Raw genomic sequence first — 13,203 nt, forward strand, 5'->3', positions numbered from 1 at the left:
GATCTATTCCAGAGGCAGGCTATAATGCTTTTGCGAGGACACCGTGAAAGATACGCTCTTTCACGTCAAATATATCATGCTGTTAAATCTCCTAATACACCCAATGAAGGAGGAAAGCGTCCTTTGCTGGACCAAGACGAAAAGCAACTACGGCTTCTAAATATGCTCCTCGAAAGAAATGCTGGCAATAGTGCATGGTCTCAAATTATGGCCAGTAATTCAACAGAAAGCGAATGGTATACCGAGAGTGAAGGAAGTGACAGTGACGAGGACGTCACCGGTAGCAGCCTTGCATTGCCTGAGCTGGAGTCTCAGGCCCAGTTTCTGTGCGAAGGCCGTCCATATCAGCAGTACAAGGAGCAACTCCGCAATCTAGTCTGCCACAAAGCTCGAAAACATGACAAGAAAAGTCCATTCAAAGGAACTCCAGCGCAACCCAAAGTCAAAGTACCGGATGTGCTTGACAATGCCTACCCCAAACAGCATACTGTAGCAGCTAAGATGGAGAGCCAGCCAATTTACAGATGGAAATTTCTCGACCAGACTGTACAACTTCTGCGAAAATTCGAATTCCGGCCCAGGCAACAATTCTGCTATCGTTTTTCTTGGCTGAGAAGATTGTTGCGACCAAAGTTGAAAGCCGGATATCACCGAATTGAGTGGCAATGTGTATGTGCAGATTATTCTTTTCTGTTTTACAACCAACCTTTAATCATACAAATGGCTTTTCTAGAAAAGTAAACAAAATGGAACATTTGCAAGGAACTGATGACAGTTAGGACTGTGGTGTTCACCTTCACGCCGATTTCTCACCAGGCAATTCGGAGCCTATCAATGAGTTAGCGCGCTCATTACAGAATGGCGGGCGTTCTCAAAGAGGCCTGCATGCTAGTAATGGGAACCATACAATGCCCTCTCAACATACCCCTGGGTATAACTCACATACTAACTCACAACCACAAATCAGCGCTGCACAAAACTTGGTTCAACAAACCGCGCCGGTGTCTGTCAGGCCAAAATTCCTAGCACTGTGCATCAATACAGGATCTATCTACAAAACTCTTGTAGAAATTGATGCATCAGATATTGCATCAGACGCAACTGCCTTTTTGCGCATGAAGAAGATGTATTTACAAACACGCAGCCGACTTTCTCATCTCAACTTTCTAGTGAAGCCAGTGACCGTTGAGTTTGTTCGAGTGAGTTTTACTTTCTACGTTAGCTTTGATTGTATCTTGTATCTAACTAGAATAAAGTTTACACTATGGAATCTCCGCGGCGGATATATATCTGTTTGTGATCGACCAGATCGTATTCCTCCAGGTGATAGTAGTGACTATGAATATGTCCCCAAGCCTCTCGAACCGCCCATCCCAATGCCTCCAGAAGTCTTCATCCATTATCTTCAACATGATGAGGGTGACTTGAACCATGCACGTAATAACTGGTTCAATCGCTTGCCAAAACGTTTGGATAAAAGAGTAATTGATGGGGATGAGGGCACCTATGGATGGGGAATCCATATCATAGAAGGACCTAATCGTGAAGTTATATTTTGGATTATCATGATAACAATATTCGGGAGCATGCTAGCGAGTATCCTCTGGTCAGCGCTCTATAATGACATTCAAGGTGGGACAGGATTGGGAACGATGATTGTGGCGCTCCCCCCAGCAATTTTAACTGCATTCCTGTTTCGCATGGGTGCTACTTAATAGGCCTAATTATCATTAGGATTAGTGAATATATACGGTTGGTCATGAGAAGTCGCGACTGGATACTGTGAAGGGAACCAAGTGGCTGATTTAAGTGAGCAATGGGACAGTCAGGAAGCATGTAGAAGGCTGTAGCTCAGCATACTGCACCTGCGCTGAACCATCCGATAGAGAGCATATCGATATTCCTCGTACGCATTCATGATCAGGGGCGGGATCGGTCAGCCCAGGCCCGGCTAACAGCAAAACGTCCAAGATATTAAACAGGTCGTCGATGACAAGCTCGAGGGAATGACTAGCAGCTGTGTGGAGATGTATTCAAGTGCTAGCTGTTCATCTGCGTATGTTGCGGTACCGGTAGCCCCGTTCGCAAGTTCAAAGTTTGTGCTTTGTGCGTGCTTCAAAATACAAGATACTACTACCAACAGATTTTCAGGTTTACCCAACTTTTTTGGAACATATTCAGACTTAGGGTCGAATCATAAAAAATTCGTATCAGGAGAATATGATCTAGTTCCGGATTAATGTTATTCCTACGCTATCTCATATTTACTTCGGCCTCTTGGCACCGTTTCAGAGGAAAGAGAAGAAAGTGTTCGTTGTTACTCTTGAGGTGCAAGTAACCGACCTCGAGATATCATTGACCATCCAGTCAATATTGTCGGTACTGAGTACTTGACCTCTGGAACGTCATAGTCAAATACGTATAGGTGATATTATGAAAATATCTTACGGGTTCTATTGACTTTGGGTTATCGTCTAACAACACGCTTACTATGTGTGGTGTATGAGACAACGTGAGCCCACGTATTCATCAACCTGAGAATTCTTGGGATAACAGAAAAAAATAATTCATATAATACAAATCTGACTTTGCAGAGTGATATCTAGCTTGGTATCTAATACCGCCCCGGACCAAAGGTCTAGGTAATATACAAACAGGTCAACGTTATATTTCCGACTTGACGTGCGCCATGCTGACCGCGAAGAGATTTCAGAGTATCTCTCATATCGATGAATGTCGAGGTCATCCGGGTCAGCAGGTCATGCTTTATGTAAAGAATGCCGCCTTTCCACTGATGGTGGAGCCAGATGGAGCAGGCTAGACTCTCTCGCTGATGTTGATTGCTGCCCTGCATCCGGTTCGAATAATATTCACCAAAGGATCATATGGCTTCGCTTCCTTGGAGTCGTTCTCAACAGCATGGTCCAGATGCTCCAGCTCCTCATCGCGTGTTTTTCTTAACAGCGCCAAAAGATCTGTGAGTTCTTCATCCACCTCCTCTCCGCGTTGTTCGGCTTCCTTCATCCATCCCGTGATTGTGGTGACCTGTTCATTGTAATGCGTGCCGATTTCCGTCTCCACTGCCTCTGTACATGCCATTGCAGCCTCCCGTCCCATTACCGCTGTCGACCAACCTAGAAACGTAGCAGCAACTTCCCAAATTGGATACATGGCCGTGGGTCGCACTTGATGTTTCGCTAACAAGTGATTGAAATTGGCAAAATGTACAGCTTCTTGGTCATACATGTGCTTCATCAACGGTCGTAGATGGGGATGCGACCGTACAATGGGCGTTTTTTGTGCGGCATAGATCAAGGTCGCGGCGAGTTCGCCGGCTTGGTTCACTCGCAGTGCGCGATCAAGATACTCTCTTTGTGCACGCGAAAGAACATATCGAGGCTTTATAGACGAAGATTGTTTTGTCTCGGCGGGTTTCAAAGGCTCTGGGGTGTCCTTTGATGAAGCCTTTGCGCTGAAAAAGAAACATCGGCGAGAGGAGTGGCGAAGGGTGATTGGGGCAAGGAAATCCAAATACAACGGCGTTTGAGCGGAAAGAACAGCGCGGGGGACTCGGAGAGACCGGCCCCTCAATGGGTTTGTAGCCGCGTGCATCTTGACTGACGCTATTGTGTAGGATACAATGGAATAGCCAGCGCTGGTCGAATTGAAAAATAATAGAACAATAGAGAAGCCGAATAGTAGAATGATGGAATACTAGGAAGGTGTCGGGGAAGGAGCGGGTGGCGGAGACTCCTCTGGCCAAGACTTGTGGGTGCCTTGCTGCCTGAGAGCACCTGGTCAAACGTCGAATGTTGGACTTCGTTGAATGTTCATTGTTTGCGCCTACCTTATTCACTCCATTCAGGACCCTGCCACCCCTTTTTATCCGCCATCGTGGCGACTGTATCTGGAATATCTTCGTCCTAGAAATTCATTGTGGGATATATGTACTGAGTCGCCTGCCTAAATCGCTCTGCTTCACTTCGACGGGCTCTTGCGCGCCTGACACCATCGTCCAAATTCTGATCAACTACCGCAACTTCTTGTTGCAGAATTTATACATTCTGTGTCGACTCTCCGACAATAAGGCTGTTTGTAGCAGCTGCAAACGTCAAAATGACTAGTCTCGATGACGAACTGCTCGCCCTGGCTGGCGACTCTTCTGATGAAGAGAATGCCTCCCCGCCAGTTAAACCCAATCCTGCTTCTCCTCAATATCCCATCGCTGAGAGAGAACTAGACGAGGAAAACGAGGACGACGACGACGACGACGAAGATAAGGGCGAATACAAGGAATCGCCTCCAAAAAAATCAAAAGAGATGGCACGTAAGGGTGTTGCTAAGTCTGTTAAGGCTTCGAAACCGGCGAGACGGCCCAGGAAGCAGAAGCGAGGTGAATCTGACGAGGAAGGTGAACTGTACGTCCAGTCAGCTATTCTCACTACGTCCTGGTTCAGATGAGTTTTATGTTCTGACCATATTTCTTGTTATTTTAGATCTGCTGCCGAGTCGCTGGCCTCGGAGCGTTCTGCCAGCATGTCAGAGTCCGAACCTGATGAAGCGAATCTAAAAATCGATGGCGATGGACCCATTTTCCCTTACGAGAAGCTCTACTACTCCGCCAACGACAAGAAGGAGATTATGGGTCTTCCCGAAATTGAACGAGAGCAGATATTGTCAGAGCGTTCCCAGCAAGTTGATCGCCACAACCAAGACCTAGTTCTTCGTCGCCTTCTTGCTTCCCGCGAGCGCGAACAAGCACGCTCCGAGTCGAGATCAAAGCGCAAAGCTAGCACTACCGATATAGAAGAAGGCCAGCGCAAGAGTTCCCGTCAAAAGACTACGTTGGGAGGACGCCGAGTAGGAGAGACTTCTGACGCAATTGAGGCATACAAACGACAACGAGAACAAAAGGGTAAACGAGATGAGCAACGTCGTCGGGATGCAGATGCAAGACAGGCACGAGGCCGTAGCTCGTCTCAAGAGGAAGGAGCGTACTCGGACGTCGACGCTGAAGGTGAAAGCGAGGCAGACTACGAGGAAAAACCGCGCCGCACTCCACCTAAGCAACCCGATATTCCCAAAGACGACCCMCCTGCCACTCTCAAGGATGTCCAGCGAGTTCGCGTGGGCCGCAGTAACTTTGCCAGCGTCTGCTTCCACCCTACATTTGCGACGTCCCTCACAAACTGCTTCACCCGAGTGAACATTGGACCGAATCGAGACACTGGTCAGAATGAGTATCGTGTCTGCGTTATTAAGAGTATGTGTTTCCCTATTCTTTGACTCAGCATGATTACGTGTCTAATAATTGTAGACTTCACCAAAGGGAGACCTTATGCAATTGAAGGAGCAAACGGTCGGACCTACGTGACCGATCAATATGCCGTTCTCGCTCATGGTAAGGCTGAGCGCGAGTTTCCTTTCATTCAATGCTCGGATTCTCCCTTCACAGAGGTTCGTTTCCAATAAAATATACATGTGAAATCCTACTGACTGTGCCTAAGGCCGAGTTCAGCCGCTGGCGTCAGACTATGGTTGTTGACGACTGCAAGGTTCCAACCAAGTCCATGTTAGCTGCTAAAGTTGCCGACATCAACAACCTCATCAACTATAAGTTTACACCGGAAGAGCTAGAGGAGAAGTTGCGGAAGCAGGGCGCGGATAATGCCAACGAGAAACTCTTGAAACGCTTTGATTTGGAGAGAAAGCTTAAGGAAGCCATTGCCCAAGGGAATGACGATGAAGTGGCGAACATTCAGGCCCAGCTCGCCAAGGAAACGACTTCCAAACTTGCTTTCAACGGTTCCCTCCACAAGACACGTCCTGAGAAGCAGCAAACCCCAGAGCAGCGACTTGCCGAGCTGAACCGTCGGAACCAGAAACTCAACAGTGAAAATGTCCGTCGTGCACAGCTTGAGGAGCGACGTATGAATCGCAAGAATGCAGCAGCTGTGGCCCGCGGAGAAGCCACAGCAGATCCTTTTGCTCGCGTCAAGACTCGCGCAAAGACATACCATGATGTGAATACAGGTGTAAACAGCACACCAAACAAAGAAAATTCTGCGGATGCCGGTAATGGATCTCAAGCACCAAAGTCCGAATCTCCTTCCGCATCTCAAATCAGCAACACACCTACTAAAGCCCACTCCAAACCGAAAGGCATTGCAGTTATTCGTCACCGAAATATGGATGATGATAACATCGCCGCTCTGGACTTGGACTTGGACGCTGATCTCGATCTTGGCTTCTAGATTTTTCGGTCAGATTTGGACATTTTGGGTTCATCGAAGCGGCCATCTATCGCCTCTAATCTTTACATATTCCTAATTCACACCTACCGTACATGATAAACCTAAACAAGCACCGGATATCTGTTATCTTTGTCTCACGAATATTAATTCTCTTTGTATGTATATTAGCAGCATCTATCGAATTGGCTATTCATTCAGGGCTAGAGGAACAGCATTACAGAGCAGGAGTTCAATTGGCATAAGATGGGTGGTGAAGATATGACTTTCGTGCCTTCTTGTTTTACATACCCAGAACAAACCAATATAGACGTCAAAATTGATTGACTTCTTCAATTGACATACATCATAGATATCTAGCATGATTTAACTACTTTCACGTCGTCGATGTCTCTCGATCTTTGGTGTTTATTTGGGAGATTCTTATCAGCACGTGACGGAGGGTGACCCTAATTGATAACGCGCTGATAAGAACGCGGGTTGCGCGGCGCGTCTTGCATAACTCGGCAGGAACAACCACTTGCCTTACCACGTACTCTTACCTCTAACCTCTTACCAATTTACTCTCAGACAGTCGACAACTCCATAGGCAATGGGATAATGCTACGATATATAAAGCAATTTGTCTGAGAAATTGATTCACACAACATATCAAGCATGTCTACTCAATCCACTCCGCGCTCGACGCGCTCTGCGTCCTTGGAAGCCTCTCCAGCACATATGCTCACTCCAGGCCAGAAAATCAAGGCCATGCTTGCGCAGTTTGACAGCGATTCTGAAAATGAAAATACTACAACTACATTGAAAACAACCCCAATTGCGCCTCTTAATTTTACCACTGGCGTAACGAAAAGTATCGTGCCAGCCCTTGATGAAGATGACGATGAAGATGTCCCAGTACTGGCACCAAGAGGGCGAATGGCTGCTCGAATGCAGGGAATTGAAAATACAGAAACAACCGAACGCACAGAGACAGCCTACGACAGAATAGCAAAGACTCTACGCTTACCGTCCACAGATGCAACCGACAACACTAAGTCTACGAATGAAGACCAATCCTCGGAAGATGATATGCCTACTGCTGCCCCAACCAGAAGACGTCTCTTGAGTGCCAAGGAAAACGAATTGAATGCTACGATGGAACAGAACGAGATTTCGAATCAACGTTCCGCACGATCAGAGTCTCCGTTATTTGTTCAGGAAGAAAGCGATGCAGACCACACGACCGGGAATAATCCATCAACCGGGGAACCAAAAGATGCACGATTTCTCGCTCTTGTTGAGCGAAAACGTAAAGAACGGCAAGAGAAAGAAAAAATCGAGTCAGAGAAAAGGGCCGCAAGAGCAGCGAAGATGAAGGAGTTCAACTCTGATATCGTTGCTGACGATGAGAGTGAAGAGGACCCAGATAGTGCCAAACAACTAACTCAAACATCCCGACCCGCTCGCAAGGCAAGTAAGAAGGCTTTGGAAGAAATGGCACGAGAAACGCAAAGGATGAGCCGAAATAGGCAACTCGCTTATCAGCCACGAGTGAAGCGCAAGATTACGATAGATAGCTTCGTGGCCCTAATGAACTCGCACAAAATTGAACAACCTTCCGAACCGATTGATTCGGCATCATCGAGCTCAGCTCCTTCATCAGATGCTGATGCAACCAAGCAGAAGGAAACTCCGCCAACTTCTCCTGCAGGACCTAGTTTTGACGAACCGAAGCCCGTTCAAGTGCAGCCTTCGAAACCACCCCAAACGACCGTTAGCAAACCCAAAGTGTCCAAAGAGCCGCGAGTCCGAGTGCACTTATCTCGTGAACAGGTCGCCCGACGTCAAAATGAGGAACCTGATGATGAGTTGGAGATCATTACATCGCCTACCAAGTGTAGGAAGGCAGCTATCTTTGAGAATCTGCGCTCGAAAAATCTCAGCGAAAACCAGAATATGCTTAAGCTCAAATTGCTTGCTCGTTTGACGTCGCCAACAAGCCGCACCAAGTCAATGAGTCCTGCTGAACTCTCCGCCATGTTGCAACTAAAAGCTCGACAGCAAGCACTGCGTGAGAGGCAAGAGAAACTCGACGAGCTCAGAGCCCAGGGCATTGTTGTTGAGACTGCGGAAGAGCGAGAAGCAATGGAGGCAGATGTCGAAGACTTGATGGAAAAGGCTAGACAAGAGGCTGATTTGATTGCTCGTCGTGAGAAGGCTGCTCGTGAAAAGAAGTCTGGTGTCAGTACAGTAAGCGACGATGAGGAAGAGGATGGCGACTACGAACTTTCCGGCTCCGAGGATGAGGAAGAAAGTGGAATGGAGGAAGACGTTGAGTCTGATGGGGAAGGCGAAGGTAGTGAAGAGAAACTCGAAGAAGAGATGGAGATAGAAACCGAAGAACCAGTTCAGGGATTGGTCGATAATGAAGCGGATGAGATGGAGGAGGAGGAGGAGCCGGAAGAGTCTGCTCTTGAGAAAGAGGTGACTTTGACACATGGAACTCGAGCCAGGCGTCAGAGAAGAATTGTCAGCGATGATGAGGAAGAAGACGAGGCAAACGAAGTACAGACTACCAAGCCTGTACCAGAACCGAAAACACCCGCGAGATCAGTAGCCGCGTCTGTCGGCTCAGCCCAAAGACCGCAATTTCCCAACATGCCAGGAGCCTCTACCTTCACAATGAGCCTTACTCAGGCATTCGCCGGTACCATCGCGGAGGATCAGTCGGACGGCGAAGAGGACTCATTCAAGATTCTGCAAAGTCTTCCAGATCCTGGGCTGCCCGGTCTCCAAGAGATGGCCGTCGATTCCCAGGTAATGGTCAAAGATAGCCAGGATCAGCGTCGTGGATCAATCGATCTCTTTGCTGGCTACACGCAGTCTGGCTCTCATGTGCCCGAATCACCTGGACCCAACTGGTCACAGTATTCACAGATGCCTGAACCAACTCAGGATATTGGTTTTGTATATTCGCCCATTGACGTCTCTAAGCGTTTTATCGAGCCCCCAGTCTCGACAATTGATACAGTCATACTTCCAGAGAGCGAGTCACCTGTCATGCGCAGGAAGGGCCGACTACTCCAACGCGGCCGGCCCGTTCATTTATCGGATGACGAGGGTGGAGATTTCGAGATCAAAGCCAGCGCGTTCGATGTAATGAAGAAAGCGTCCAAGCAAAAGACCAAGGCAGCCACTGCGTTTGACAAATCGAACAGCAAGGCCAAGGAACACGTTGACGAAGCCGCCGAGGAATCCGAGGATGAGTATGCAGGCTTGGGAGGTGCTAGTGATGACGATAATGGGGAGGAGGATGAACTTGACCGGGAGATGATCAACGATAACAGTGGTGAAGTTGTTGACGAAAAGGAGCTAGCAGCTTTAAATGCGTGAGTAGTCTCTTCAACACATAAGTATCAATTACTGACGGATGCGAAACAGGAACCATCAACGTGCTATGGATGAAAAACAAGTCTCCAAGTTGTTGAAAGATATCACAACTGGAGCTCTGCGGCGTAGGCGAGGAGCTGATGACGATCTTGACTTGGACGACTCGGACGATGAACGGCTCGCTCGACGAAGAGCCAAGCAGCGAGAATTTGCCAAAATGCGGAAGGCATTGCTTGCTGACGAGAAGGTTAATGAGATCGCAAGTAATCCGAAGAAGCAGGCTTTCTTCAAGGCTCTCGAAGATCGTGATGATGACGAGGAAATGGAGTTCGAATTCAATAATGGTGCTCAATCTGAGGAAGCATCTTTCCAGGTCAATGAGAAGGAGGAATCATCCGCAGGCGGAGACGAAGATGGAGAATCAGAAGAGGCATCTCACAAGCGAAAACGACCTCTTGAGCCTGCTGCTGAAGATGTTTCCAATAGACCTCCACCACACCTTCGACGCACTGCAGCTAATGTTTCACGCAAACCATCTTCTCTCGCGGAGATTCGGGAAACTTTGTCTTTCTTGACAGCAACACCCGAGTACGACTCCTTCCATGAGGATGCATCCATCGAGGAAGATATTGTTTATAGCACCGACAAAGGCAATTCGGATGATGAAACTGAGAACACAGAACCCAGTCAAAAATCCTCCGCAGATGGGTTTGCTATTCCACCAAATCCACGCCGCACTCGTGGTCCGGTTGTTGACCGTCTGGCTCTTCGACGTGCTTCCTCATCCAACTCTGCACGCGCCGGTGCTAAACCGGCCTTTGTGACTGGCACGTCATCTTGGGATACCACCAACGTTGGCTTCCGTCCACCCCCTCTACTTCGTCGAGCAACGTCCTCGTGGTCTACATCTGATAGCTCGTCATCCCTCTCATCGAGTGGTGCCAAGAAATCTTCTGGTCCCAAAGCAGGCCTATCCAACTCTAAGAAGGGCTCCGTTAATTATTACACTGCGGCCCGAGAACGTGAGAGGGAGCGCGACTTGAGGTTGAAGGAGCGTGGTGGTAGTAAGATTACTGCTGCCAAGATTGCTCAATTGCAGAAGAAATCATTAGAAAATGGCTTGCTGGCATGGACGAAGAAGGGTTCTGGGTTTGAAATCTGAAAGCTTATCTGATTGGAGTTTGGTCTGCTGTTACGGCGTTGGATGTATATCACTGTTGTTACGACTTGATCTGCTTATGTTTATTCTTTGAGTATCTTTTTTTATTGCTTATTCTTAGCCCTGTACATGGAGATTGAAAGGCGTTAGAGATCATGATACTATATAGCCAGGAAATAAATCCCATCAATTAACACCTTTAATCCTTCCACACAAGACCACATCTTCCCCAAACGGGTACCATTTAACATCCGTCAGCCTCGAAGCCGGTATCGCATATCCATGCTCATCAACGCGCCTTTCGGGCGAGACTACCACACCCCCCTGGCCCAGCCATGTAGGCGCTATAGTCACGATGACAGAATCAATGAGAGCGGTATAACGCTGTTCTGAGAGGAGGGAGTTGATGATTGAGCCGCCGCCTTCGATCATTATACTTTTGATGTTTTCCTGCGTTGCGAGAACGTTGAGGATCAGGGTCCAGTCAAAATGTTGATGTGCAGCGCCATCCTTAGCACTGGAAATAGTGTCCAAGGCAATGTATTTTCCGCCATATTTCTCGAGAAGGTTTCGTGCTTCTTCGGGTGGAGATGTGGATTTTGATGTTATGACGAATGGTGCTTTGCCTTTGCTCTGTTTGACTAATTCGATAATCTTGCTAGACTCTCGCGGCTCCCAGCGAGCATTCGGGTCAATGATGATGGGCCTCGGCTGGTGTAGCAAATCTTGCTGTTGTCGAATAGTCTCCGTTTGGATTGGATCAAGGTGATTCTTGTCTTTGAATTCTACACTCGACGCTTCAGGCTGTCCCTCGTAACCACTCGCACCTTCAATGCGACAATTAAGACCGGGATCATCTGCAATTGCAGTCCCGACGCCAACCAGGATTGCTTCATGGCGGAAGCGGAGGTAGTGTGTCATTGCTTTTGATTGTGGCCCGGACAGGGTAGTACGCACACCTGGAGCTAAAGAGAGAGAAGAGTCAAGGGATGTGGCGAATGTGAGTGTTGTAAATGGTCGCGATAGTTCATTTTCCTTTGTTGTGTGTGTGTCGTCTGATGATGGAGGTAGATAAGGGTCGAGGAAGGGCCGTGATGATGGCGGGAAATATAAAATGTCGCGGGGCTGGTTTGACATATTGTTATTCTTTTCAAATTCTTATTTTTGTATACTGTTCATCTATTCATCGATCGAGACATGTATATATAAACAACTCTCTATGTTCGATATTAGAAGGTTATGGAGCTAAAAACCGAGCTAGCCTGTTTATGGATTAGCCGCTCATCACTCCGTTCTCAGAAGGTCGACATTCAACCTCATTCTTGGACCCTATGCATATGCGTCTTGCGCAATTGATCTAGCACAAATAATTACAATGGATCCAGATACCCCGCCCACCGAACCAGCGCCCTCCGCCTTCAGCTACATTCTCTCCTTCATCCTCGTCGGAATCGCATGGGGCTTCACGACACCCTTCATCCGGCGCGCCGCGGTGGACTTTAACAAACGTCAAGAAGAGACGAATCGATTGAATGCTGCCAGCACCAATGACAATGAAAATGACGACGACGATGACGACGACGATACAATCACAATCCCGGTGCAGTCGCAGCGGGGCGGATTCGACATCAAGAAGAAGTTAAGCGCGTTGTTTTGGACGGTGGTTAATCTGTTGCGGACGCCGGCCTATGCGATTCCGTTGGTGGTGAATTTGACGGGGAGTGTGTGGTTTTTCTTGCTTGTAGGAAAGCATGGTACGTCGCTCCTTTTTCTCCTGGGAGGGTGGAGATGCAGATTCTAGGTGATTTGGTGCTGATATTTTACGTCTGTTGGTAGAACTCTCGTTGACGGTCCCTATATCGAATTCAATGGCCTTCCTATTCACGGTGCTAGGAGAATGGTATGTGGAGCGAAAAGTGATTGCGAGGGAGACGTGGTTGGGCATGTTCCTGGTACTCGGTGGTATAGCGCTGTGCGTACACTCCAAGACTACTGTTTGATTATTGCGGCTACATCATGAATGTATATATGTATAGTGATGGAACGATTTAGACTTGGGATTTGGTATTTAACGCCCGTTCTATATCATGGGGCAGTACATTCATTCCATAAAGTAAACATACACGTTTCAAGCGCCAGAAAAAAAAAACACCCATTCCAAACCATGCGCAAGCACGGGTATTATCACGAGAACAATCATCAACCGTCGCATAATGGTATCAACGTCATGGTCGAAGAGAAAAGGGTCCGACATTTCACTAATATTGCACAGTCGTATCAATAATCAAAGCTCGGAATCGTCATGCATGGTGGAAATGAAAACTGGTAGTAAAAACACAACTTCGGTAAAGCCCCGAAGTAAAAAAAGACCTTGTATCGATGGACTCATGCCCTATCCATGTATTATCATCAAATATACAT

At 47.7% G+C, this 13,203-nt stretch overlaps 5 protein-coding genes across 5 annotated transcripts; 3 read left to right on the forward strand and 2 right to left on the reverse strand.

Moving 5' to 3' along the window:
- Positions 1–2,817: 2,817 nt before the first annotated feature.
- BHQ10_004144 (uncharacterized protein) lies at positions 2,818–3,612 on the reverse strand (the record flags this gene model as incomplete). The annotated part of the gene is made up of 1 exon (XM_040876478.1): positions 2,818–3,612. One exon carries the CDS (start codon positions 3,610–3,612, stop codon positions 2,818–2,820), a length of 795 nt encoding a protein of 264 aa, XP_040732648.1.
- Positions 3,613–4,116: 504 nt separating this feature from the next.
- Positions 4,117–6,254, forward strand: BHQ10_004145 (uncharacterized protein; the record flags this gene model as incomplete). Its single annotated transcript, XM_040876479.1, has 4 exons — positions 4,117–4,418; positions 4,497–5,263; positions 5,318–5,457; positions 5,508–6,254. 4 exons carry the CDS (start codon positions 4,117–4,119, stop codon positions 6,252–6,254), a joined length of 1,956 nt encoding a protein of 651 aa, XP_040732649.1.
- Positions 6,255–6,908: 654 nt separating this feature from the next.
- On the forward strand, positions 6,909–10,785 carry BHQ10_004146 (uncharacterized protein; the record flags this gene model as incomplete). Its single annotated transcript, XM_040876480.1, has 2 exons — positions 6,909–9,622; positions 9,675–10,785. 2 exons carry the CDS (start codon positions 6,909–6,911, stop codon positions 10,783–10,785), a joined length of 3,825 nt encoding a protein of 1,274 aa, XP_040732650.1.
- Positions 10,786–10,968: 183 nt separating this feature from the next.
- Positions 10,969–11,919, reverse strand: BHQ10_004147 (uncharacterized protein; the record flags this gene model as incomplete). The annotated part of the gene is made up of 1 exon (XM_040876481.1): positions 10,969–11,919. One exon carries the CDS (start codon positions 11,917–11,919, stop codon positions 10,969–10,971), a length of 951 nt encoding a protein of 316 aa, XP_040732651.1.
- A 238-nt stretch (positions 11,920–12,157) lies between these two features.
- On the forward strand, positions 12,158–12,782 carry BHQ10_004148 (uncharacterized protein; the record flags this gene model as incomplete). The annotated part of the gene is made up of 2 exons (XM_040876482.1): positions 12,158–12,536; positions 12,619–12,782. 2 exons carry the CDS (start codon positions 12,158–12,160, stop codon positions 12,780–12,782), a joined length of 543 nt encoding a protein of 180 aa, XP_040732652.1.
- Between the last annotated feature and the right edge of the window lie 421 nt (positions 12,783–13,203).

Source organism: Talaromyces amestolkiae (assembly GCF_001896365.1).
Source record: "Talaromyces amestolkiae strain CIB chromosome Unknown scaffold7.1, whole genome shotgun sequence".
In the NCBI taxonomy this organism is placed as follows: Eukaryota; Fungi; Ascomycota; class Eurotiomycetes; order Eurotiales; family Trichocomaceae; genus Talaromyces; species Talaromyces amestolkiae.